The sequence below is a fragment of the Epinephelus moara genome, chromosome 16, assembly GCF_006386435.1.
Source record: "Epinephelus moara isolate mb chromosome 16, YSFRI_EMoa_1.0, whole genome shotgun sequence".
Classification (NCBI taxonomy): Eukaryota; Metazoa; Chordata; class Actinopteri; order Perciformes; family Serranidae; genus Epinephelus; species Epinephelus moara.
In genome coordinates, this window is record NC_065521.1 from 29900185 (window position 1) to 29925943 (window position 25759).

The window sequence follows — 25759 nt, forward strand, 5'->3', positions numbered from 1 at the left end:
TATTGCATTACAAATTCACATAAATGGTTTTTAAAATTATGATTATGATATAACATATCTAAATCACACAAAAATAATTTTAAAAAAAAGTCTATGTATGTCGCAAAATGCTAAAAGTCTGTATTCATATCTAAAATCTCACACGTGGCCAGCTGAACCTCACCCATGGTTAGCACTCGCATCGGGAAAGGCCCTGTGTCAGTATACACAACTGTACATGCTGGGGGATGTACACCGAAAAAACGGCACAGATGCATTCTGGGGCTTGAAGTCCAAATGGCCGGCCGTTGTACCCGTTGCCTTGCCGTGGTGAAAGACGATATGCCTACAAGCCCCATGATGCCTCAACGCTAACTGCCGTCAACCCCGCTCTGAACACCTGATTGTCAACAGACGAGCAATGTCTGCCGTTAGCAGGGAAGAAAGGCACCCAAAGATGGAGAACGACGAGAGAACTTCCTCTGGGTCCAACAGGTACAACGGTTACATTTTTTTAATTGTTTTTCTCGGAAACCGTTGACGTCATTTTTAAAAAAAAAAAAACAAAAAACAAAAAAAGACTGGCAGTTGATTAGCATCTTTACGATAACACGACCTGCCTGTTACACAGTGTGCCTCCACGGGTACAGCCACTGTGACGTTACCTTATATAAAAGTGTCGCTGCGGTGACAGCCAGGAAGTTACAGCGTAATTATTAGTTCATAACAGATGTCATATTAACCCAGTGTACTTTTAGTCTAACGTTTATCCCACTCTTTCACTTGGTTATAACAGTTGTCATATTTAGCACGAGGTTCTCTCCCAACATAAGTTCATTCTCAAACCCCCAAAAACACAAGGATATCCATAAACATATACGTCATCTCAGATACGCTAAGGTAGCGTGTAACGGGTGTACATAGAGAGGAAATTAATATCCAGAATATAGTGGTTTAATACAGCTTTCATTGAGCATAAGGAAGAAGCATGGCATGGCGTTTTCAGCTGGCACTGCAGCATGACAAAGTGCTCATTTCTGACAAACACACACCCTCCCTTTAGGGGAAATACAAGGCCACATAACGAGAACAACAATTGATTAAGGTGACAAGCACTGTAGCAGAAAGAAAATGACGTCATCTTGTGATATTGACCCAGTTTAGTCACCCCTCTGTAACCACCTACAGTAAAGCCAGCCTTCAACTTGGTACCCCACTGAGCCACAAGAGGGTGTTGCTGCATTGGTCTGTCCACTGAGGGTTACTTCCTGTTTTGTAGACTCACTTTAACCATCTCACAGGCTTTAAAGTTATACTCACATGAAGCATGGCAAAGTCATGTTGATATTTATATAGCTGCAAAGAGATATTAAAGATGTATTGCGCTGCAGGAAAGATTGGCTTTTCATAAAACTATGCTGTCAGTGCAGTAGAGAGACACTTGTTAAATTGGTGCTGCATGACTAGAGACTAGAGGACAGTGGCATTTGCTTTTTCTCAAGAGGTAGAAAACCCACAACAGACCAATAAACGCTCCAGCTGGTGGATGTCATGTTGCAGGTTGCCCGTCCGAAAACATTATACCAGCCAGTTGATAACAAATGATCTCGTATTATGGTTAAACAGTAAGCTTAAAGGTCCAGTGTGTTTGATTTTTGGAGGATTTAATGGCATCTAGCACTGAGGATTGCAGTTTGCAATTAGCTGAAACTTCTTCTAGTTAAATTCCCTCAGTGTTCATTGTTCAGGAGGTTTTTTTTACCAGGAGCTAAATTATCAGAAGAGGTTCTCCTCTACTCCAAAACAAACTGACCAGGTGATTAAAAGAGGTAAAAATACAAAATGTGTTTCTCCCATGCTGTTCCGCATGTCGCAGACAGTCCGCTAGCCCAACACCTGCTGATGTGTGCTCACCTATTTTCCATGATAACTTAATTTGTGCTCACCTAATTTCTGATTCAGTGGTTCAGGAGGTTTTTACCATAAACTGAATAATCTGTGGAGGTCTCTTCCTTCACAAACCAAATGAACCTAGTCATTTAAACCGCCAGAAACACTGAATAATGCAGTTTCTCGTTAAAGAATCAGTGGTTTTATGACACTTCTGCTGCTAAGGGGCCACTAACTACAGTCGCCGACGCAAAGCCGAATGGCCCCGTCTAGAGCCGGTTTGGTTTGTCTGTTCTGGGCTGCTGTAGAAACATTGTGACCTCTCTGGATGCTCCGATATAGATATAAACGGTTCATTCTGAGGTAATAAACACATGATTCTTATTTTCACATTATTATACACTGAAGAAAACAGGCTTATTGTGTCATATTTCTGCCAGTATATCCCTCTAAATCCTGCACACTGTTAAAAAAAAAAGTACCACAAACTATAGCCTCAAAAAATTACCTGGTGAATCAACACCTCCCAGATGCAGTCAGAAAGTATTAGAATTAACAGAAATTAAACAGCGAAAGAATTGCAAAGACTTTATTTAGGCACGGTTATGGTAAGTGTTTGAATTATTTCAACCACCCGATGTATATATATCTACTTACATAACTCTGTCCTAGTTTCTAGAATAGATAAGAATAAGTGTTTGGAATTTGGATAGTGTTGAAATATCTTGTACTTTTATGGCCTCTGTGAAATGTTCCACACTATATGCCGCTTTAAATAAATAGTCAAGCATTTATCTCACTGTACTCACAAGATCAGTAAATTTCACTTCAGGTCGGGCCCATGACCCTTCTGAGTGTGTGTGTAGCCATAGAGAGACAGCTGAATGTTTGGCATAGCAACCAGTTCAGGCTTCTTGTTTCGAAGGTGCTTTCTTGCTTCGCAGCTGTCCTCTGACTGCAGTTTAAAGCAACAGCAACAGTCCCAAAACTACAGTGAAGATTAGAGAAAAACACTGAATCCCTGTGTGTCTCTGCCCTGTGGTTTTAACGAGGGAGTAAACGGAAATGAGGTCTTGTCAAGTCCAGACTCCAAATATTTGGAAACGCTCTAAATGTTGGTTTAAATCTTAATCTAGTAGCTTCTGTGGTTCTGGAGCTGTGGCCTGCTCAGTTCTTGGGTTTGTTTTTGCTGCACTGGGAAACAATTAGTCTGTCTCCTCTGATCTCTGAGAATAATGATTTGTTTGTCTGTGCAAGTTGTGGCCCGGGAGGAGTGCGAGTGTGTGCATGTGTGCGTGTGTTTATGTGTTGTATGTGTGCATTGCCTGTCAGCTGATAGAGCAGTCGAGGTAGTGTTGGGTTTCATCATGCTGTTTATTCCCCACCCTTCGCTGTGAGGGAAGTTAGGGAGAGGACATTGGTGTGTGTGTGTGTGTGTGTGTGTGTGTGTGTGTGTGTGTGTGTGTGTGTGTGTGTGTGTGTGTGTGTTTGCTGTCGTGCTGACGTCTCCAGACTCTGGTGTAAGGCTCATAGAGACATTGCAAGTCCCTGCAGGGGAAAAAAGCACATTGCCTCCTCTTTTTTTCCCTCCCTTCTCTCCATTTCTCTCTCTCTTCACCTCCACAACACAGCCTGAGGCGGAGGAGGAGCTATATCCTACCGTTTTTATGTTTTTTTCCCCAGTTTGTTTATCAGTGTCTCTGTCGCTCTCTTCTGGTCCCTCTGTCACCTCCAGCCACTGACTGTCAAAAACAGATGACCCAAGCTTGGCATGCATGCATGTGTGTGTGTGTGTGTGTGTGTGTTTATGTGTGTGTGCCTGTGCCAGAAGTGGGAAGGTCTGGCTCTAACCTGATGCTATTAATACCACCTAATGAACATAATCTGTAGGGTAGGTTATCCTCTTACATTTGTTGGCTGGACGGCTGAGGGGAGGAGTGGAGAGCGAGTGAAAGAGGAGGGAAAAAGCTGTGCTGTAGTTTCACACTGAGCGTGCTCCCTCCACCAAGCTGCAGTGCCTTCTCTCTCTCTCCGCTACTGCTCCTCTGAATGGAAGAAACAGAAAGCTAAACAGATATTTAAAGTTTCGTTTCTCATCTAATCTAACGCCCCTCTATATTGTCAACCCTCTACCACCCTCTCTCTGGATGCACTGTACCAGAGGGCAGTGCTGTGAAGTGCTTTATTGTTCTTCAGTGTGTGTGTATATATATACTGGGTAAACCTGTTGGAAGTAATATAGGATTAAAACACAATTTGCGTAGTCGCACAGTGGGAGCCTCCCTTTCATTTTTCATCAGTTATGAACTCCCTACCATCTGACTCAGGAGCTAGAATATCTGGCTGTTGGACTCTAAGATCTGATGGCGGGTAAGTGCATTTTATTTATTCATGTACTGTAACTTTTTCTCTTCATTCTAGGATCCTCAGGTGTACTAAACAGTTGAGTGTTTTTGCTCTTCCACCCTGTTAGAGGTTTACTAGAGCTGCTGTTTCTCGAAAACTGGATAAGCAGGAGAGACAAGCAGTCTTTAGCTGTCTTTGAAAAATAGCCATCAGGTTTTTGCTGCTTTCAGAAAGTTTGCACCCGTCATTTTGTAAATTAAATTTGGCATTGGTGACTGTAATAGTTTCTTCTGTGCTGATATCCCAAGTTTTTGTGCAGTGTTGTAATGGTACGATCATATCATGTTGTCATTTTACGCACTTCTGTAACACAAATTAATGACTCAACACAAATTGTGTTAGTGTGTGAGGACTTTTGTCTTCATTTAGATAACTAAATGTATGATTATATGTTTAGTTTTGCAGAAATATGACATATTATCATATATGTCTGTCTCAGAATTAGACAAAAATCTTACATTGTTTACAACTTTCTCGACCACCCTTAACCTGAACTGAGAGGTTGAAGTCATGATCCATAGATTTAAGGTTCGGTTTGTCCAATAAATGCCATTGTGCATTTGCATTGCCTTTAATTCATCCTTGTATAGACCCTCCACTAAGCCACAAGTCTTGGGTTTTTTAAGGAGAGCAAAAGAAACAACACGTAATGTCAGGACTGACTGCTGCTGACAGCTGGGGCTCAGGTGGTCCCCCTGTCTGCTCTTATGACAACCTGGTCTCAGGTACCCTGCACTTTTCACAACGTTGCATTCACAGACTTTGCGTAATGTTTATGAGCGCTCTGACTGTAGCCGCTGCACAAGGGTGTGATTCAGCACAGTCAGCTAGGCTAATCTTTTATAGCACCCTGGTTTGGCTTTAACTGATAACCCAAGTGGAGTGTGTCATGCTTCTAGGTCTTGTTCTCTTAGTCATAAGCCCGCTCCCTGGCTCCATCCAAGCTCTGGTGACTGTGGTGCGTTACAAAGAAAAAAATAAATCTTTGCTCTCTCTTGATTGCTGCACATCTGCCCTTTTGACCCTCCACCTGGAGAGATGTGTGGTCTATATAAAGATATCGAAGCTGAGAGCTGATTGAATAACAGAGACGTGCAGAGGTACATCTAGGACTGCTTTTTACACCTGCTATGGCATCTGGCTTTTTACAGTCCTCACTGGGTGAAGTGTGGATGTCTCGAATACTGCAGTAAGTGTTTCTAGCAACTGTTACCTGGTTAGACTTGTCACTCAAAAGAAACTTGTGTTTGTGCATCAATCAAGGCACCATTTGTGTTGGTGATGGTTACGGGTAGTGTTTCTTGTGCAATGTATTATTTATGACATCAGTGGATTAACTGCATAACTGATGGTGTCCAAGTATTTTTTGTACAAATAATACACCACAGACTCCCCAGACTTGGGCAGACTTTTGTCAGAGAGGTTAGGCAGGTTTTCCAGGGGAAGTTGAGCTCTAGGCGGGTTACTCAGCAATGGGTCACACCAGGTCTTTGTGTAGCTGTTCTCTGCTCTGAATCTTAATTAGTCACAGCCATTTACTGAATCTCAATGCTCATTCTGTTTCACTATCCTCTTATTGTGTTACAGAATTAAACTCCTGCTCTCTGAGTGGAGCAGTTACTAACTATATTGCCAGAAACTGTGAAACAAAAGTATGTAGATGCAATTTTTTTTATGTTGAAATACAAGACACTAGCATTACCAGGTCTTACATGAATTTCTTCAGTGGAAAGTTGGTCAGCAGTGTTGTTATTGTGTTGTGCAGAAGATTTAATTGAGCAATGTGTGTGGTTTGAATAGTCAATGCAAATCCAGTCCTGTTTTGAATGAGCCTCTTGTCATTTGTTTATGTTATTGGTCTAAACACATCATTACAAGCAGCACCCTCAATGTATAGTGTGTACACATGATTCAGTTGCATGCACGACTGATGGGAGGGCTGCAGTCATGAGTCAACATGTTTCCACTGAGTTGATATACAGTGTACTTTGGTACCTGCAGCAGTTACACTGTGCAAGGTTGGACAAAGCTCAGCGGTCGAAGATGTAAAAACTAAACATTAACCTACACACAAGGCAACACCAACCCTGTCTTGTTTATTGTCAGCTAATTGGGTCACCCACTTCTTGAAGTCCATCTGCATTTCTGCCCCACAGTCACACACCCAAACTGTCTGCCTGTCTGTCTGTGTGTTTGTTTGTTGTCACTGCAGGGACAAAAGAATGAGCTGTTGTTTTATCTAAGATGATCCTGTAGATTACATTTGTGTCATCATGGCTATCTTGTTGTTGCCATGCCTTATGGCCTGTCCAACACCAACTTTCATCAATGTTCAGATGCATCACAAGGACACTAATGAGCTTTGGTTGTACCATGGTGGTGTGCTGTCTTTCAGTGTGTAGCTTATTTTGAGTTAAATTAGAAGCCCTGTCACACTGTGCCACGTTATTATACAGCACTTTATAAGATGTAATCGTTTATAATGATGGTGATTTAGCTTATGCATGGGCAGAAAACAACAGACCAAAATCTGCCCCTTCTTTTTCTTTTCAAAGGTTTATATAGAGTTTTATGCAAAACCTGTAATTTGTCTAGTTCTGTAAAATCTTCACTGACAAAAGGCAAAAAAAAATAATAATCAGTGATGGTATGCTTTGTTGTGTGTTTGTTGCTTTGCAGTGGAGGTGGTGAGGGATCACTGGACCGGCTTCTCCCCTCAGTAAGCACAGGCCTCTCACCCAGGAAAAGGACCACCAGCCAGTGTAAGTCTGAGCCACCTCTCCTACGCACCTCCAAACGAACCATCTACACCGCTGGACGCCCACCCTGGTACAACGAGCATGGAGCACAGTCCAAAGAGGCCTTCGTTATTGGTAGGACACTTTGAGAGATGCATGCCACAAATCCAAAGAATTGATGACCTTTCTATTACAATTTTGAGCTGCAAGGTCTTTTGGACACAGGACTATTGATGCGTTCGACACAAAATGAATACCCTGTATAAGCAGACAAGTGTCTTGCAGAAATAAGCCTTCGTTATATTCACTGCTAATGTTAATGTAATGTATTACCAAGAACATGGGAGTGTGTTTTGTGTAAGAGAAAAGGAATTTCTGCAAACCTGTTTACTCAGGGATAGTTGCCTTGAAGAAAGCCATGGTATCTGTTTCTGCCTGCCTCTCCACATGCGAGTGTGGTACTAGCCTAAAGCAACATCAACATGCACGTAGCACAAAAACAGAACATTCCCATTAAACAAAGGAATTTTGAAATTACACTTTAACAGGTGAACATGAATGCAAACATTGCTTAACATCTCTGTGTCAATATTCTGTCACAGGTCTGTGTGGCGGCAGTGCCTCAGGAAAGACAACAGTAGCCAGGAAAATTATCGAAGCTCTCGATGTTCCATGGGTTGTACTGCTCTCAATGGACTCTTTTTACAAGGTATGCCTGTGTGTGCAGTATGTGTGGTATGTATTGACGATGGGAGTGTCCATTTGATTGCAGCCACGCACCTGTTAATGAATGTTGTGATGGGAGGTTGAGCTGCTGGATGCCTATTACTTTGAAATACACCTTATCTGAATTTTGACATGTTTGTCCTTGAAACCAAACGCTTTCAGATTCTAGAAATTAAAATCTGGACATCAGATAAGTCCAATAAATTGGTCGTTTCTTTTATTATCTTGACCTGAAGGAAAGGAAAGAGTGAGACTGTGTGCAGAAGACAAGAGTGAGAGAGTGAATAGGATTGCCTTCGGATCCCAGAGGGGAAATGAAGATAAGAGGAGAGAGAGAAGACGGAAAGGATAAAATATTGGAAGGCGGATGAGTCAAAAGTGAGGCACAGTGGTGAGCGAATTGGGAAGAGAAAAAGAGTGGTGAAGGGCAATCAAGCAAGAGCCATCATTCTTGCCCCTCTATACCTCCTCCCACTCTCCAGTTATGTAATCCTGTCACAGTCTGACAGCGGCGGTTCAGGCTGCGCAGAGTAGGAGGGATTTACCAGTGGCCAGTGGTACTGTAGCCCTCAGCAAGGGCCGTTTTACACACACACTCACTGCAATTCCTGAGGATGGCATCCAGACATTTCGGCTAGAATGTACGTCTTTTCAAATTCATATCTCCTGTTCCTCTGTTGCGTTTTCCTCATGTTTGCTCACGGCCCCCAGAGAGCCTGTGACACCGGTTTATCATATTAAGTGTGTAATCAGTTCACTTGAGAAGGGGGTGTTGCTTTTCTGAAACTGCCAAATACCAGGTCTGGGGTTTTAGTGCTCAGCCACCCTAAGGGCGCGCACACAAACACACACACACACACACACACACACACACACACTCATACACACACACCACCTGGTATAGACGTCACAGTGGCGCATGATGTTCTCCTAAATTTAGGTCCCCCCTAACTTCAACGGCTCTTGAACAGTGATCTGTGTCTAAGTGTTATTGCACAAGCTTATGCAAATTATGCGACAAACCATTATTTGAACGTGTGTGCTGCTTTTATCAGAATATATTTGCATATATAGATTTTTTTCTTTATTTTTTCAAACGTTAAAGGGGACCACCACCTAAATTAAGAATTCCTATGTGTATATTTTATACCAATCAGCCAAAACATTAAAACCACTGACAGATGAAGTGAATAACTTTGATTGTTTTGTTCCAGTGCATTGTTCTGCTGGGAAACCTTTGGTTCTGCATTCATGTGGATACCACCTGACATGTTGCACCCACTCAAACACCGTTGCAGACCAAACACCCCTCCTCATGGCAACAGTACTCCCAGCAGGATAATGCACCACACTGCAAACATCGCTCAGGAATGGCCCAAGGAATGTGACAAAGACCTCAAAGTGTCAACCTGGCCTCCAAATTCCCCAGATCCTGGTGCCAGACACCGCAGGACACTCCCAGAGATCATGTCCATGCCTCGACAGGTCAGAGCCAAGTACGATCCAAGGAGGCCCCACCTTGGATTAGGGCCTAATACTACTTGGCTTCCAGATGTACCCCTAATCATTAGGGGTACATCTGGGGTACTGGCACATCACAAGAATCCTTGAGCAGATTGGCACCTGGGAAATTTAGATGCCAGGTCGACACCTTGAGCTTTTTGTCATGCTCCACAGGCCATTTCTGAACAGTTTTTGTAGCGTGGCTTGCTGCTTTTTTCTGCTGGGGGTCCACTGCCGTTGGGGAGTACTGTTGCCATGAGAAGGGGTACTTGGTCTACAAAGGTGTTGGAGTGGGTGGAACATGTCAGGTGGTATCCACATGAATGCCAGAACCAAAGGTTTCCCAGCAGAACAATACATTGGAACAAAATAATCAAAGTTATCCGCTTCACCTGTCAGTGGTTTTAATGTTTTGGCTGACCGGTGTACATGGCCTAGGAAAGATCAATCAATCAATGAGATTTCTGATAAATAATCACCAGCAATGTGGATATAATGACCAAGTGGGTAAAGGCAAATAACAGAGCAGTAAGAACAGTCTGGTGAGTTCTGAAAATTGAATTTACTTTACTGTCATGCAGCCTGTAAAACCAGGAAAAGACAACACTTATGATGACATCATGAATTTAAGTTTGAGCACTCTAGTTTTTGGATTTGGGAGAGAGTTGCTCATGTTTACTAATATTTTTCTACTGTCTTAGACCGTTGGAATGATAAGTATGACTTTTGAGAATGAGTGTAGTTTCCCTTTAATGTGTGTGTCTTAGAAAAGCTAGAAACTGAGATACAGAGGAAGTGTTTTGCTGAGGAAAGTACTTTTTGTCATCTTTGAAAGCATCATTGTTGTGGCAAGTTTGCTGTGAAGTAATTCCAGCATTGTTGCGTTCCTCAGGTCCTGACCCCAGAACAGCAGACTCTGGCTGCCAGCAACGACTACAACTTCGACCACCCCGATGCTTTCGACTTTGATTTGCTGACCCACACCCTGCGCAAACTCAAACAGGGCAAGAGCGTGAAAATCCCTGTGTATGACTTTACAACTCATGGGAGACAGAAGGAGTGGGTAAGGATGATTGCACACATCCAAACACACGGCAGTGCACTTTGTGAGTTAATGAGTGAGCGTGCCAGAGTTGCTGCATATAATCTCAGTTTCTCGATTACCTAAGAGGGTTTTAATCTCCCTCGCTAGAGGTTCGGAGTCACATTGCAAATCTGCTGCTCCAGATGGTCACTGACAAGCCGTTATTGTGATTTCTTGTTTTTATACTTTCATGCCCATTAACTACAGTTAGACATTCTCTCATCAGGAGCATCTGTCAGATTGTGATTGATCAAGATGACTGTTGCAATATACTGTTTGTATGTCCGTGTACTGTGTAACAATACATGCATGTGTGTCCACCACAGAAAACCGTATATGGAGCCAGTGTCATCATCTTTGAGGGAATCATGGCCTTCGCAGATAAAAAACTCTTGCAGGTAGGGTTGTCCACTAACTTGCTCAGCTGGTTGAGTGGAACATTCTTGTGTCAGATTTATTTTTATCGGTGCATGTGGTCAAACATGTTTTTCTGTTTTTCAAAAACAAGCTCATCAACATGTTTATTGGCTACAAGCCCCAGCAAAAATCACATTATCATCATTTTATATTTTTGTAAGTTAGAATGAAATGCAAAAATTACCATCCCCACTAAAATTGTGACACAAATTGCAATCAAAATATTTGCCAAAATAATCACAATAACATATTTTTGCATAATGTGCAGCCCTGTCTGTGTGTCTCTGCACATGCCTGTCTAAGCGCCAAAGAATTGCAGCACAGAAATGCCGAAGATATGTTGTCCACCAGGGAGCACTGACACGTTAATTTTTCAACTGTAAAATGTCACTTATTGAACAAATTTATCCTCATGCTTACTTCCACATGAATTAACAGGTATGTAAATACACAGACTAATACGACAAAGTTAATGTTTTCAGGTGCTGTTCAAGGATATTTGCTATCAGAGGTGATTATAAACATTGGAGGAAAAGCTGTATTTTCAATATGATTCTAAAAAAAACCAGCTGATTTTTCATCCACAAATCCATCTGCTCAATATCATACTGTACTTACAAATGTAAATATAGCTGCGTTTTATATAATTAAAACACATTAGCCCTTTAATCTCACTTTCAGGACAGAAGTAGGTTAAACAAATACCTGTTGTAATGAGGCGCTGGCTGACAGAAATAAACAGAATAAATTAGAAAGATTAATTAAGAGTCACTGCACACTTGCAGCTCCAATGTGATAATTTATTTAAAGAGAAAACAGTGTTTCCGCAGCTCAATTGCCCTTGTCTGACTTAATTATTGCAATCATCCATTTAAGACTCATCTCAAGACACATTTTCACACTGGTTGTCAAAAATAAGAATCAGTAAACTTACAAATAAATAATCATTTTAGTGTCATGGCACAACTGTACGAAAATTACGCCCCCAGAGTTTGACCTAAAACACCACAAGGAAGCCAGAAATAGAATCAGGAAGGTATATTTAGCTTGCAGTGTCATATATGTGTGATACATCTGTTTCCTGTTTCACCGACAGTTGCTGGACATGAAGATTTTTGTGGACACAGACTCTGACATCCGGCTTGTGCGTCGGTTGAGGAGGGACATCACAGAGAGAGGCCGAGAAATTGAGGGTGTCATCAAGCAGTACAACAAGTTTGTAAAGCCAGCGTTTGAGCAGTACATTGAACCCACCATGCGCTTGGCTGATATCGTGGTGCCACGAGGTGCGTGCATTCTCATACATACATATTTACATATAGACTGGTTTGATAAAACATAATCACTACTATGATACTTATTTAAAAATGAATAAGATTAGTAATACAGTGACTGTATTCATCTATGTTGTGTTTTGAATTCAGCAAAACTGTATGCATTTTATTGCAAATTCTAAGTTGACATTAGCCCACTTTGTGTTTGTGTTTGTCGTCCTATTAGGTGGTGGCAATATGGTGGCCATCGATTTGATTGTGCAGCATGTCCACAGTCAGCTGGAGGAGGTAAGAGAGGTCACACTTACAGACCTACATGCATGGACAAAACTGACACAGACATTGTCAACGCAGAAAGGTTCAGATACATATTTATGGCCCTTCATTGAAAGAACCTGGTGTTATTTTTGTTTGGTTGGTTGGTTTCTGACTCAATGCATCTTCCTGTTAGAGCTGAAAAGATTTTTAGTATACCACTGGGATGATCCGCACTTATAAAGGGTGTAGTTGCTCTCAGTAATTACCAGCTCCATCACTCCCTCTAGTGGTTAGAAAATGCACTGCACAGATTTTCGGGCAGGATGAATGATGATGCACAGGATTGTTTTCGGGCTTGTTCAGTTAAGTGTGAATAGACTAATTAGATAGAAATTAATTATTTTGCTAAGTATTGTGTTAGCAATTATTAACTGTAGTCACTTGTATTTGTTTCAGGAAAAAAATATTGCAGTTTGGACCAGAATATATGTATTTTTAGGTTTTTCTTATTAAATGCAAAGGAACAACTATTAAAGGAGAACACCACCTACATTAGGAAGTCCAATATGTTATAGATTAAGAAGTGCAATATGTTATTGACATGGCCTTGGAAAGTTCAATCAATATTTGTGAACATTAGCAACTCTCTCTCTCTCTCAAAGCCAGAAACCAGAGAAGTCTGAAACTTGTGATTTTATTAGGTCTAAGGTCTGGAGCTGCTCCATAGACAATTCGTGGACCCACAAAATCCATTTGTTTCATTTTTAAATCCAAATGCATTTTATTCCATTGTAGGGTTCTCAGTTGTGAAACAGAAAATCTAACCATATACTCAGAACATTCCCCTGGGTGCTCTCAGTCCCATTGTCTTTCCCAATAGCTTGTTTGTAGTCACGTGACTTTTATGATGCATAAACTGTGCGAATGGGAAATGGATGAAAGTGGCCACGTAACAGGGTTGGATAAATTTGCAGGCAGCAGGTGTCATCAGAAAATTGAAACTCACGTTGGTTGTGATTCATACAAAATGAAGACATTTACCGGTGTGAACATGATCGTCCTCCTAACCTCACTAACATTACATGGCGGGCCAATAAAAGCAGACAGTCTAGTGTCAAGCGGCTCGGTCCATGACTGAACGACTGCCGTCTTGTTTCAGTGGGTAATTAGATGTACTTGAGTATAAATGTCTTTTATATCTCAACTCTGTACATGGCTGCACCGCTGTCAGGTGTTAGTAGCCACCAGCCACTATTTTCTACCCACTGGACTGGTGAAACACGGTTAAAAATCTGGGTCGTGGCTTAAAACACAGAGAAGTTGTTGCAGCACATTGTGATAACATCCAACTCGAGGCATGTTCACCACAACCCTCTGATGTTTATATTTAAAATCAGTTGATGTCGCTCCTCCAAACTGAAGATAGAGGTTTTTGCTCCACATTTAATTTTCCCTTACTACTTTTGCCATACTATTTTCAGGACATAAAGTAGCCCTTGTGTTTTTCTCAACTTGATTGATATGAACAGCTTTAAACAGCACAAAACTAAAGCATATGCGCAGTGTTGGTGGTCGTTGCCTTCAATTGCCTGCCCTACATCTGTACGTGCAGCCATGCTATTCATTGTTTGTGGAGCACTTCCAAACCTTTTACCTCTTGACATCACAAATTTGAATTTTACCCCTCACGCTTTGGATTTGGGAGAGAGTTGTTCATGCTTACTTATGTTTTTAGACTGTCTTAGACTACAGGAATAACATGAAAAAGGGGCGTAGTTCCCCTTTAATTCTTCACATTTGCTGTCTGTCTTATTGAGGTATAAAATTGCTGTGTTAACCCTGAGCCCAGTCACAGGTCTAAGACACAGACTACATACTCGATAGTCGTCACCCAGTTAGAGTCTTAATTGGAAGTCACAGCATCGTAGTTTCCCTTTTTGGACAAAGACAAACAAGGATGTTTGGCAGATGTATTTTATTTATTTGTTTTACTTCTGTAGTTGATTACACTTTCTGAAAAACAGTCTTTCTAGAGTTTCTCTGTGTCTTCATGTGAAGATGTCCTACAAGTCCAACTGTTAAAATATGAAGTCAAATGTGAATACAGCCCTTTAAATATGGAATACCTGTGGTAATGAGCGACTTGCAAAATCAACAGAAAAAAATGTTTGATTAATTAAGCCTCTCCGGATGTGTAGCTCCAGTGTGATAATTTTATTTTTAATAAGAATAAGTGTTTTAACTGTATTTATTCCCAGTTAATAATTAATATTTGGCCATTTCAAACTAATGTCAAGGATTTTCTTAGGATTTATAAGTAGAAGTTTTCAGGTAAATTGAAAATGTCAGGGAACATTTATTATTGTGGAATAATTAAATCCTCATACACAAAGAGGTGCCATTAATTGCATTACCCTAATGGAAATCCTATCTCCACGGTTCATTATGCTTCCTCCTCCTCACAATAAGACGAAGCAGAGTGTGCTGTTTTGACTTTTGGATTTGTTGTGCAGTATGCACTAATTCCCACCAAAGGCACATTTTTGCTCGTGGGGAGCACCGTGTTCCACAATGTAGTTTGCTTTTGTTTCCTCGCCACCATACACACACACATTAACACACACATGCCACTGATGGACTGCTTTCTCACCCTCTCTCCCCCCCTCCGCCCCACTTCCCCTCCACCCCAAATCCCTCCATGGCTCACAGCGCGAGCTCAGCGTCAGGTAGAGTGGCCTTTATCCTGTCTATCATTCTCTCCTCACCATCTGTCCAATTCCCCAACTGCTCCAGTTTCTTACTGGGAGAGAGAGGAAAAGAGGCCAGCAAAATCAACCTCTACCTTCCTCTGATCTGCTGGCTGCCATGGCACATCACCAGGCGGCACTGTTGTATCTGTAGAGCAAATATGGCTAATTAGTGATCAGTCATGAGAGTATGAGACTGTGCCAAAATGTTGTAAAGACTTAGTCCAAACCAACACGGAATAAGTGTAAAAACTGCATGAAAGCTGCCGTCAGAAACATTTGTCAGTAAACCTAAGATCAAAAGTTCGGATATGATGTGGTGCAGCCAGCATATAATGTAAAGACGTTGGTTTTCCTCTTCTCTACCTTTTAGAGAAATGACAACTTACACTCTTCCTGCCTTCTGTGTCTAAAAATACACCAATGAGTCAAGTCGCTGACCCCTCCTTTCAGCGGCAGCAAGAATAGGAGAGAGAGTGACTTTAGCAGAAAGCGAGAGAGAGAGAGAGAGGAAGCTCTCGCTACAGCTATTGTTGACTATCACATACCTCAGCCACAGAGAAAGTTTCCAATACCCTACTACAAAGCACTGAGTTTTTCCATTGAATGTCGGCCACAGCATCTGAGACAGAGAGAGAGAGGAAGTGAGCTTGGTGCCTGTCTTTAGACACAGGATGTGCTGGGGCCTGTGAGCTGAAATACCAACCTCTACTGTTCTACACGGTGAAAGAGTGACAGCCTCACCATAGCTTGTGCACCTCCCACGCGTACACACGATGGATGCATGTGTATAGTTATCAAAAATCTGATCTAAAAAAGTGGTCTCTTTTACCCTAACGTCTGCAAAGACTTCTCAAAGCATGACCTGTTACTTCATTTCTCCCCTGAGTTATGATACATACATTTATTGATAACCAAGAAATATTTTGCTTAAAATGACAGACGGTTAGTGGTTTTCACATTTCCGAGACATTTGACATTTTCAAGTCTCGGCTGTCACACTTTTCACTGTGTGCGATAATCCCTTCATCTCTTCATCCACCTGATGTTGTGTCTCATTTTTTTTTCCTCCTCTTATCTGTTGTTTTTCGTCTTTCTGTCTGTGTCCTCTCTGTCGTTACTGTTGTTGTGTTTCATCGAAAAACAAAATCCCTCCCTATAGAGGAAACTTCGCTGGGATATGTGAGCAGATTTGCTATGATTTCTCTTTTCTTTGCATCTGGCTAATGTTTATCTCAGTGACATCGTGGATACTGTAGTGTCAACATGACTGAGTAACAGTGTGTGTGTTCAGATAGAGCCCGGCGTAGACCCAGGCTAAATAGATATTTGAACCTAATGTTTATGTGTGGAGTCGTGGGGAATTATCACAAGTAGAAGAAACCTGTTATGGAAAATATTCATCATGCATTTATTTATATGAAAGTGAAATTTAATACATATGTATTGTGTTAATTTCCAAGCTGATTAGTCGTAACATATTTTCCATTATCATGGTCTCTGTGCTGTCGTAATTTTCCACTGAATTACTCAACATTGGCACTGTGTGCTTTGCTGCCTTTTCCAAAGCAATCCTGTTACAGTGGTTGCACACTACCATTTTCAACTTTGCTCTACTACTGAAAAACTACTTGTGATATATATATTTTTGCATGTACTGACACGTCTGTGTGTGTGTGTGTGTTTTCTAAATGTGCATACAGTTGGTGTGTGCACGCTTGTGTGTGTAAACCTGCACATGCTGAACACATGCGTGCAGAGAAATGTTAATTACACATGTATTTGTGTGTGCTGTATTCATGTGTCTGTCCATCTTCCCTCTTTCCGCTCCTCTCACCCCGCACCACCCCCACTCTACTATTTGTTGCCGTGGTTACAGGGCAGCCCTGGCTTCTGCTCACCAGGCCCAACCCCTCCCCCAGACCCTCAGTGTTCTGGAGAGCACACCCCAGGTCAGGGGCATGCACACCATCATCAGGTAAAGGAGAAGATACCCACATTAACAGCCACATCTGTTTCCATTAAGAAGAAAAAAAACAGCGCAGTGGTGTGGCGGCTAGCATCATTATAAATCTTGTGTCTTTCTTTTCCTAATCACCACATTTAGAAACAAGGAAACCAGCCGCGATGAGTTCATCTTCTACTCCAAGAGGCTGATGCGTCTGTTGATCGAGCGAGCGCTTTCCTTCCTCCCCTCACAGGTGCCAAACACGGAGATGCACTGTTAATTAATTCATAGCACTGCATGAAGGTCCTGTAATCCTTTGTATTAAGTAGGACATTGACTCTGAACCATTAGATACCTGGGCGCAGGTGGAGACACGTGTAGCAGAAAGAAAGCGTGAGATAACCAATGGATAGACAGAAGCTGACAAGACACAGTAACAGAGTGAGATACAAAGCACCATGTGGCCTTGGGATGGGGAGAGGGTATTAAAAGATAAAGATGAATGGAAAAAGTGCTTGTATTTGCTAAAGAAAAGAATCAGATAGACATACAGACAGTGCGCCGCAGCGTGAGCATGGAAACTTATCGAGTCACCACAATGGAAAGTTTCCATCCCTTAACCATAAGATACAGGTTTGCATTACACAAACTACGACGTGACTGAAATGTGAAAAATGAAATTATTGACTTCTATTGTACACCGTAGCGCTGTGATCAGCAGTGTGCTCACACTGTTATGATTTTTTATATTACCTCAGGCCCACGTAGTCCAGACGCCCCAGGGAGAGGATTATGAAGGCAGGACTTTCCACGGGAAGAGGGTGAGTGAACTCCATTTACTTCCTGCCTTCTTTTTTTATTTTATTTTTTTCATTTTAAAGAAGAGTTTTGTCTCTACCCAAACTGATGCAATTAACCTCAGTTTAATTTTTTTCTTCTTCTTTTTGTTTTTCTTCAGATCACAGGCGTGTCCATCCTGCGAGCTGGGGAGACCATGGAGCCGGCTCTTAGGGCCGTCTGCAAAGACGTCCGCATTGGCAAGATCCTCATCCAGACTAACCAGGACACAGGAGAACCAGAGGTATAGATTTAAAATGGTATCTTATGGGTTATAGAAACTGTGTGGAACCTAGGGCCTCAACAGGGGGTTCGCAGCTTCTAGGGGCTCCGCAAGAGTTGCTCCTGGGGGACCGCCAAACTATTGTTTGATTGTTTAATTTAATTTAAATTAAGTTTGTTTGTTTTTTTTATAAAATATGTCTAAAAAACACACCAGCAAAGAGAGACTGGCCTATTAAAAATATATTAAATTTACCTTATACGAGATTGATGATATGCAGTTACCCATAAATCCTTGTGCAATCTTGTGAGCTAGCTAACGCTAAATAAACTTTGCAGCACCTATCCATACCATTATTATTCCAAGTGTACTGACGTTCTTGTGAACCACCACTGAGAGTTTTGTAACTTTATGAGCAAGAGGCTCTGACATATCGGTCCCCTCAGAAACCACGGTCAGAAGGACATAAGGGGAGGCTAACACACCTAGCCATGCTACAGCTAGTACTGACTTAGCAGCTAGGGGCAAGTGCAAATGAGAGAAGATGATGTATAAATATAAGAAGCTGCCTATAATTGTTATTTTAATAGCTTAGTATTGTATGCACCATTAGAAGATATGTTTAGGTTTAGGTCCCTGCTCTGACTCTCTTTCAGCTAAGGGATCCTTGGCCTGAAAGACGTTATAGACCTCCAGTGTAAAATAGTTTACTATTTGTCCTACAAATACCTTGAATGTCCTCAATATGGCAACCAGTCCGTTTTTTCATCATATTTTTTGTTTATCTAAATGTTCCTTTTCAGGAAATTCTCAGGTCTGTAACCACGGCACTTGTCGTGTCTATAACAGGCTGGCGTTAACCCACATCCTGTTTCTAAACCTTTTCAGCTTCATTACCTGCGTCTACCCAAAGACATCAGTGAAGATCATGTGATCCTGATGGACTGCACTGTGTCCACGGGAGCCGCTGCCATGATGGCTGTGCGAGTCCTACTGGTGGGTGTGCCCCATTGTTCACAAGTCCACATCACCTGCTTGAATCACAGTCCTTGTGTAGCCTGTATTCATGAATCTGTTTTAAATCTCAGGACCATGACGTTCAGGAGGACAAGATCCTGCTGGTGTCTCTGCTAATGGCTGAAATGGGAGTCCATTCAGTGGCTTACGCATTCCCACAGGTCAAAATCATCACAACAGCTGTTGACAAGAAGGTTAATGATCTCTTCCACATCATACCTGGAATAGGTGAGTCATAGTGGAAAGCAGAAGTGCTGTTAATTGCATTATAATTACTTTCCTACATGGCGTGCTTGATTTATACATGATGTCAACCATTTCTCAGGTTTAACTGATGCTGTTGTTATTGCAGGAAACTTCGGGGATCGATACTTTGGAACAGACGCACCTCCTGACTGGAGCGACGAAGAGATGGACGAGCCCAGTTACTGATTGAATTATTGGCAGCGCACTAACTTATTGGGTGATTCAGGGCTGTGCCCCTCGGAGGACAATATAAGGACACACGCTTTGCCTCTGTCGGGCCGTACGTGCGTCAAAGGAGGGCCGAAGGTGCCCTGAGAAATCAACTGTAAACAGAGCAAGACATTGCTGATGCACAGTCACCTTGTGGGAGCTTTTAATTATATTATTTTATCTCATGTAAATGCTGTTGTGAAAACTTGTGTCATGAAGTCTAAAATATTTTTATATGTACAGTATGTTAAGTCCAAATATTTTTATTTAAGTGTTTGAATTTACCGAAAATTTGCAGGCATGTTGCTCTGAAAATATCTCGCCTTAAGCCGTGTACTGTGGACGACACAACTGAATGTGAATTTGCACGTGCCGTAAAGGAAGAAGAAGAGAAAAAAAATCAAGCTTTTAAGGTTATTTTTACCACATACCTTCCTCACAACTTTCACAAAAGTAAAATCGGAACATGAACTCATGTTGCTCAACTTCCATCGCCATGAGCACTTTTTGAAGGACCATTCAATCGGAAAATGTGTGGGCGTATCTGTGTTTTTTTTGTTTTGTTTTTTAGCTCTCTGGTTCACCTTTTTTCCTTTCTGTGGATGCTGACCTAACCAGTTGAAACGGGTGTTGAAAACGGTTTTTCATTATACAGCTAAAAGTATGCACTTGTAGCGTATATTTATGCAGCACATCCTTGATTTACATATTCTCTTCTATGGATAGACCCGACCAGTCAGCAGGCAAGTCATACATCTTTCTTGCTGCGATGAAAACGGGTCATCTGCATCTAACAAACACAGATTAAGTGTTTCAGTCTCAACACGTTCCGATTTTATTTTCTTTTGCATCAAATGAGATTGTTAAAAAACAAAAGGGCTCTTGAGTAAAGCATACACATGAGCTCAGAACGTCTACATGTCAGAAAGTGCGGCGTTCACACAGCCCTGCTCGTGCCTGATCTGTACACTTGGTATCAGTATTGAAATGAATGAGATGTGTCTGTTAAAGTCGGTGCCTTTTTAACATTGCCTTGTTCTTTTTAGAGAAACGTCGGGTCACACTCCGCAATATTCATCCATATGGTTATTTGAACTGCTGCAGTGAGAAATCAGAAGAAGAGGAGCATGTTAAGCTCATTTTATATCATCATAACTTTAATTTTAAGGATTTTAACGGAGAATTTGAAGATGTTTTTTATTTATTTTGCCTTTTTTGGAAAGAAACAAATGAACAACATGAAGGGCGGGAGGAAACGAGAAATGGGACTTGCTCAAAATGCAACTCCAAGCACTGTTACTACTGTATTATTTTCCATTTAGTCACCTGCTACTGTGCAGTACGAGCCTCCTGCTGAACACAACTGTTAGTGACTCACTCTGTACTGATGCATCGATTTTTGTGTTTGCAGCCTCTGTGCTGTTTTATGTTTACCACTGCTGCTGCATGTTTTTTTATATATATACGTTTAATAAAAGTGCAGTAGAGCTTTTAAATGTCTCACAGTGTGTTATTATTATTATTATTATTATTATTTCATCCATGTCAAAAGTGAGTTGTGTTATCCAGCTCAGAGGTCAAAACACCTCAAACCCACACAATTCAAACTCACTCACCATGACCTGCATTTTTTTTTTTTTCCGTTATCACACATTTCAAAAGCAGAGAGGCATTACCTACACTTTGAACATGTACAGGAAGGATATTGTGGTCACCCTCTTCTCATGGAAAGGAACTGATATCCTCCATCACTTTCCATAATAATTATCACTCTGACAGCTGTCAAGACGCCAGCCATGGCAAAGCATGATTGACACACATTTGATGAGGCTGATGGACAATTACGAACCGGCGGCCTTAATAGGCAGATATTGACCCACGAGAGGCATCTTTTTTCGGAGGGAGGAGGCGCAAGAAGGACAGTCAAAAGACATGCGAGAGCTAAGAATATCAGGAAGCTGAGCAGCTGCGTTTTTATTCTTGTGCTGAGCTAGTTTGTCAAGAGTTAAACGTGCACCATTTAAAATGCTATAATGAGTTAATATAATTTGTTAAATTGCCTTAAATGTGCATGATATGTTTTGTGTTACTCCCTCTACACATGCACATAATTTGCCTAAATAGAGTATTTCAGTTCAGTGCACATGTATTTCATTCTTAATGTCAAAATGCATGAAAAGTTCATGTTGGTCCTTTGAATGGAGATGTCAGTGGAAAGTTTACCACCAGCACTGACAAACAGGAAGGTGGTGTGTCTGTGTGCGAGTGTGTGTGCGAGTGTGTGTGTGTGAGTTGCATCCCCATTGGTAGTACAGAGCACGATGAGGTCACAGCTCAGTGAAGACAGCAGGAGTGGCCTTTTCTAACTCAGCGACCTGTGCGTCTTTCTCATCCTCATGTCACTAGCTTGGCTCCAGGTTGCTCTGCTCTCTTCCTGTGCGCCTCCTTTTTTGCTCTCGTCTCTGCGATGATGAAGCTTGTTTCCCTGTCTGCCTTTGGCTGGGTGCGAGGAGTCAGAGGGTCTGCCATGTGGGTAAGAAGCACGCAAATGGAGACTTTGAAAGCTCTTAGAGAGACTTCACAAACTTGCCACAATCCTCCATTATTGTAATGATTGTTGCGAGATGAAAGGGAGGAAACATGGAGAGTAACTATGTATTTATGGCTGTTATTTGTTTGGTTAATGTGTTATCTGGCAGTGAGTGTGTCTGGATTGTAAATGCTGAAGTGATGGTGTGAGTAGGCCAACACAGCACGGTGGCTTAATGCAGATAGTTGAGGATGAATAATTCAGACGGTGAAGTATTTCTGAATCATGAGAGGAGGGTTTGGATTGAAGAGGGTAAAGTATTGTCTTTCCCTTTCTCTCCCTCTTTCTCTTTTCATTCTCTTTCTGTGTGTGTGTGTGTGTGTGTGTGTGTGTGTGTGTGTGTGTGTGTGTGTGTGTGTTTGCCTGTGCTCTCCATCTGCATAGTTTATCACAAGAGTAACATTTCTAAGAGACTGGACTATCCTCATAAAGTCAGGCCGGGGTGATTTAGATGTTTTTAGTATGAGATGCAGTTTGTGCATTAGGCTCCGCTGGAGTGTTTAATTGCTCTCTGAGTGGTTTCAGTGCAGGTTAGCTAACAACACAGAGCCAGATGTGGTGTTAAACTTATGATATTGTGCTCTGAGTTTCCTGAATGGGAAATTTTCCACACACATGAGCCAGATATGTTGTTTAAATGTTTTAATTATGGTTATTGGAATTTGTCATGCGATTAAAAACCTCTTTTTATTTAATAAGACATTTTTACAGTGGAAACAGCATCCGTGTCCCCCTATAAAGATGCAGATCTACTGGTATTTTTTTTTTTTTACAGGAGGATTTAAAATTATATAACCAGAATGAACAAAAATCATTGATGTTACTCAAATGATTTATTATTTTTAAGTTCATTTTTTTTCTGGCGCCAAAATCCTAATTATCAATGTGCGTTAAATTTCAATTTATGGGTTTATTTGTTTAACAATTTTACAACACAGCAACAAGAAAATAGTCCAATTTGGTCACAAAAATTAAACAGTACAGCTTATTTGAGCAGATACTGTTATTACAGTTTTTAAAAAAGGCAGCAAACAACTTACAATAGTGGACAACAGTATTATTATATATTATTTCTCTTCTATATGGCCATAAAGTAAGTTTTATTTTTATAGCACTTTGAAAACACACTGTTACAAAGTGCTTTACACACTCACACATAAAAAATATAAATGAATGAATAAAGCAGGTTAAATTACAATATAAAACAAAGCCCAGTGAGAGACAGACAAGACTTAAACAAAGACATAAAACAGAAATGAAGCTCTATAAAGACCGGTTTTTAGAAGCTTTTGCAAAGATTTAGTTTGGGGAGGAAGGTTCCAGAGGGTTGGCGGTAAAACAGCTTACACACTATCACCTTTAGTTTTGCAGTTGGAGCGTGAGGTGGATAAAAGGCTGAGATTTGAGGAGTGGAGGGGCTGAGAAGAAAAATAAGAGCGAGGAGATGAGAAATGTAACTGGGGGTAAGGTCATACGGTGCCTTATATGTTATCAACAGGAACTTCTGGTTTATTCTAAATTGATGAACGGGTGTGATGTGTGACGACGGCCCGTTGTGTAGAGGGAACTGCAATTATCTAGACAAGAGGAAAGGAACGTGTGAATTAATAGTTCAAGTTCAAAGTGGATCTTTGTGCATCTTAAAACTTTTATTATGCAGAAAACAGTAACACCCAGAAGATGCACATTTTCAGATGTGTTAACACATCTGGAGCAGACTAATCTTCAAACACACATCTGTATATTGCATCTTTTTAATCAAGTGTTTTTGTTTCTGTCGAAGGAGTTGCGCTCAGTGCGGACACTGCAGCCTGAACAGCACACTAACTCCTGCTTTAACTCTTGAGTGGTTCTTTCGAGGACTGTCCAGCCTGAGAATGTTGATTTTGGGCTCAATCTCAGGTTCGTCAGCCCATGAAAAGCTAACTCACCTCAGCAGATTACACGAGGAATACCCCCCAAAACAGGCACCAAAACCTGCCTGAGCTGTGCTGGAGTGAGGTTTTGAATTAGCACCAGATCAGATGGACAACTAGTGTTCTTTTTTTCCGTATTTCATCACTTGTTTAATTTATAAATCTCGTTTTATGGCTAAAACTTGACTGACTTTATTGTTGAATATATACATTTCCATCCATCTCATATGTATTGAATCAAGTTGAATATGCTCATCAGCTCTAAAGGAAAAAAAGCATATTCCATGTATTGTAAATGCCAATATTCAAAGTCACTTCCCCTCACACAAAACTCTACAGTTGTATTTTTGAGAGCAACAGTTCCCTCCAACATAACAACACTGCCTGTTCACCAGTAGAGGGAGCAGCGCGCACATTAACCACAGAGCACAGGCTGCTCGTGCCTGTAGACATGACTGAGATAATTTATATTTTAATCTCAAAGCTAAATTACTTGAATCGCCTGGCCAATGAGTCTGTTTTTATGTCTTCAAGAATGGCTACCTTATTACTGAAAATTATAGAAAATAGACTTGTTAAAGGTCACCTCACATGCTGCTTTCACATCGTAACAACTGGCACACACACACGCTGCCGGAGCTAAAGTATGGTATTATTTTAAAACACAGAGACAAAGTACTATTTTTGATAATGATGTATTTACCCACGCTGAGACTGTTGTTTGATCCCATCTGAGTTTAAAGCCGTTAATAAGTTGTGCTGCTCTTATTTGACTTCTGCAGAAACCATCTCTGTGGATGATCATATTGTTTCAGAGCAGAAAAGACGCCCAAAAAATGACAAGGTGCAGGGTAAGAATGTGTATTTATATACTCATATATTATATAATAAGTATATTCATAGTCGATACTGTACATGAGACGTGTAGGCACATGTAAAAATGATACTCCTTTTGTTAGTTTATATCAATAATTTGCAAATATTCTGTGGAGCAATTTAAATAAATTACAAATATAACATGTTGAATGTGCACCTGCATACCTGTACATTTGATTTAGTTTCAGGACACATGTGTGTCTATATTTGTATGTGTGCAAAAGGAATCAGTGCATATATGCATACATTTCTTTATGGAGATTAAAAAGTAAGTGCCTAAAATACTAAAAAAAAAACTTAAAAATAAAACAGTTTGAATTATTGTTTTACCAGTTTCTAACATAAATGCAGCTAGTTCAGCATTTACTGAATCAAAATTTGCAGTTTTACATGAAAATACCAAACTATTCAAAATAAAATATTAAGCAAGATAAAATAAAATCATTACTTATGCAGGGAAATATTTGTTACACCTATTTTTCTTAAAATGATCCACAGATAATTCTTCCAAATTCGTTGCAGCATTCGCAGCATCTCTAATCTTGCACACATGTAGCACCTCAGCTTCCTTTTCTCCTCTCAAAGACGACTTCTAGACTTTTCTAGTCGCTCAGTTGTCAGCCTGGAGGACTCGCCGCTTGTTACATCTCCTGTTTCATTGTCTCCTTGCTTTTTGAACTCATCATTAAAATCACAAATTCAGTGAAAATAAATTTCAGCAGGAAACTGAACAAAACAGCATTCAACCCCAGGAAGGACGCTTTTGAAAATGTTGCTTTTTAAGAACTTATTGCTGGTGAGATCTGCACAGTGGCATGTGTACACCCCTTTTAAAGAGAACACAATCTTTTTATATTCTGACCTCTCGCAGAGA

General features: G+C 40.9%; 1 protein-coding gene across 4 annotated transcripts; it reads left to right on the forward strand.

Annotated features, from left to right (window-relative positions):
- Window positions 1-364: 364 nt before the first annotated feature.
- Window positions 365-20999, forward strand: uckl1b (uridine-cytidine kinase 1-like 1b). 4 transcript variants are annotated; one of them, XM_050064334.1, is made up of 15 exons: window positions 365-474; window positions 6955-7148; window positions 7616-7722; window positions 10135-10305; window positions 10653-10724; window positions 11840-12029; window positions 12244-12305; window positions 14985-15001; window positions 16902-17000; window positions 17130-17223; window positions 17729-17791; window positions 17929-18051; window positions 18919-19026; window positions 19119-19275; window positions 19400-20999. In XM_050064334.1, the coding sequence occupies exons 1-15, from the start codon at window positions 401-403 to the stop codon at window positions 19477-19479; spliced, it is 1611 nt and encodes a 536-aa protein (XP_049920291.1). In that variant the 5' UTR covers window positions 365-400; the 3' UTR covers window positions 19480-20999. The 4 variants fall into 4 exon arrangements, with proteins under 4 accessions (XP_049920291.1, XP_049920292.1, XP_049920294.1 ...); XM_050064335.1 differs by lacking the exons at window positions 365-474; window positions 14985-15001 and adding exons at window positions 2948-4239; window positions 16185-16204; XM_050064337.1 differs by lacking the exon at window positions 365-474 and adding an exon at window positions 4139-4239.
- Window positions 21000-25759: the final 4760 nt, after the last annotated feature.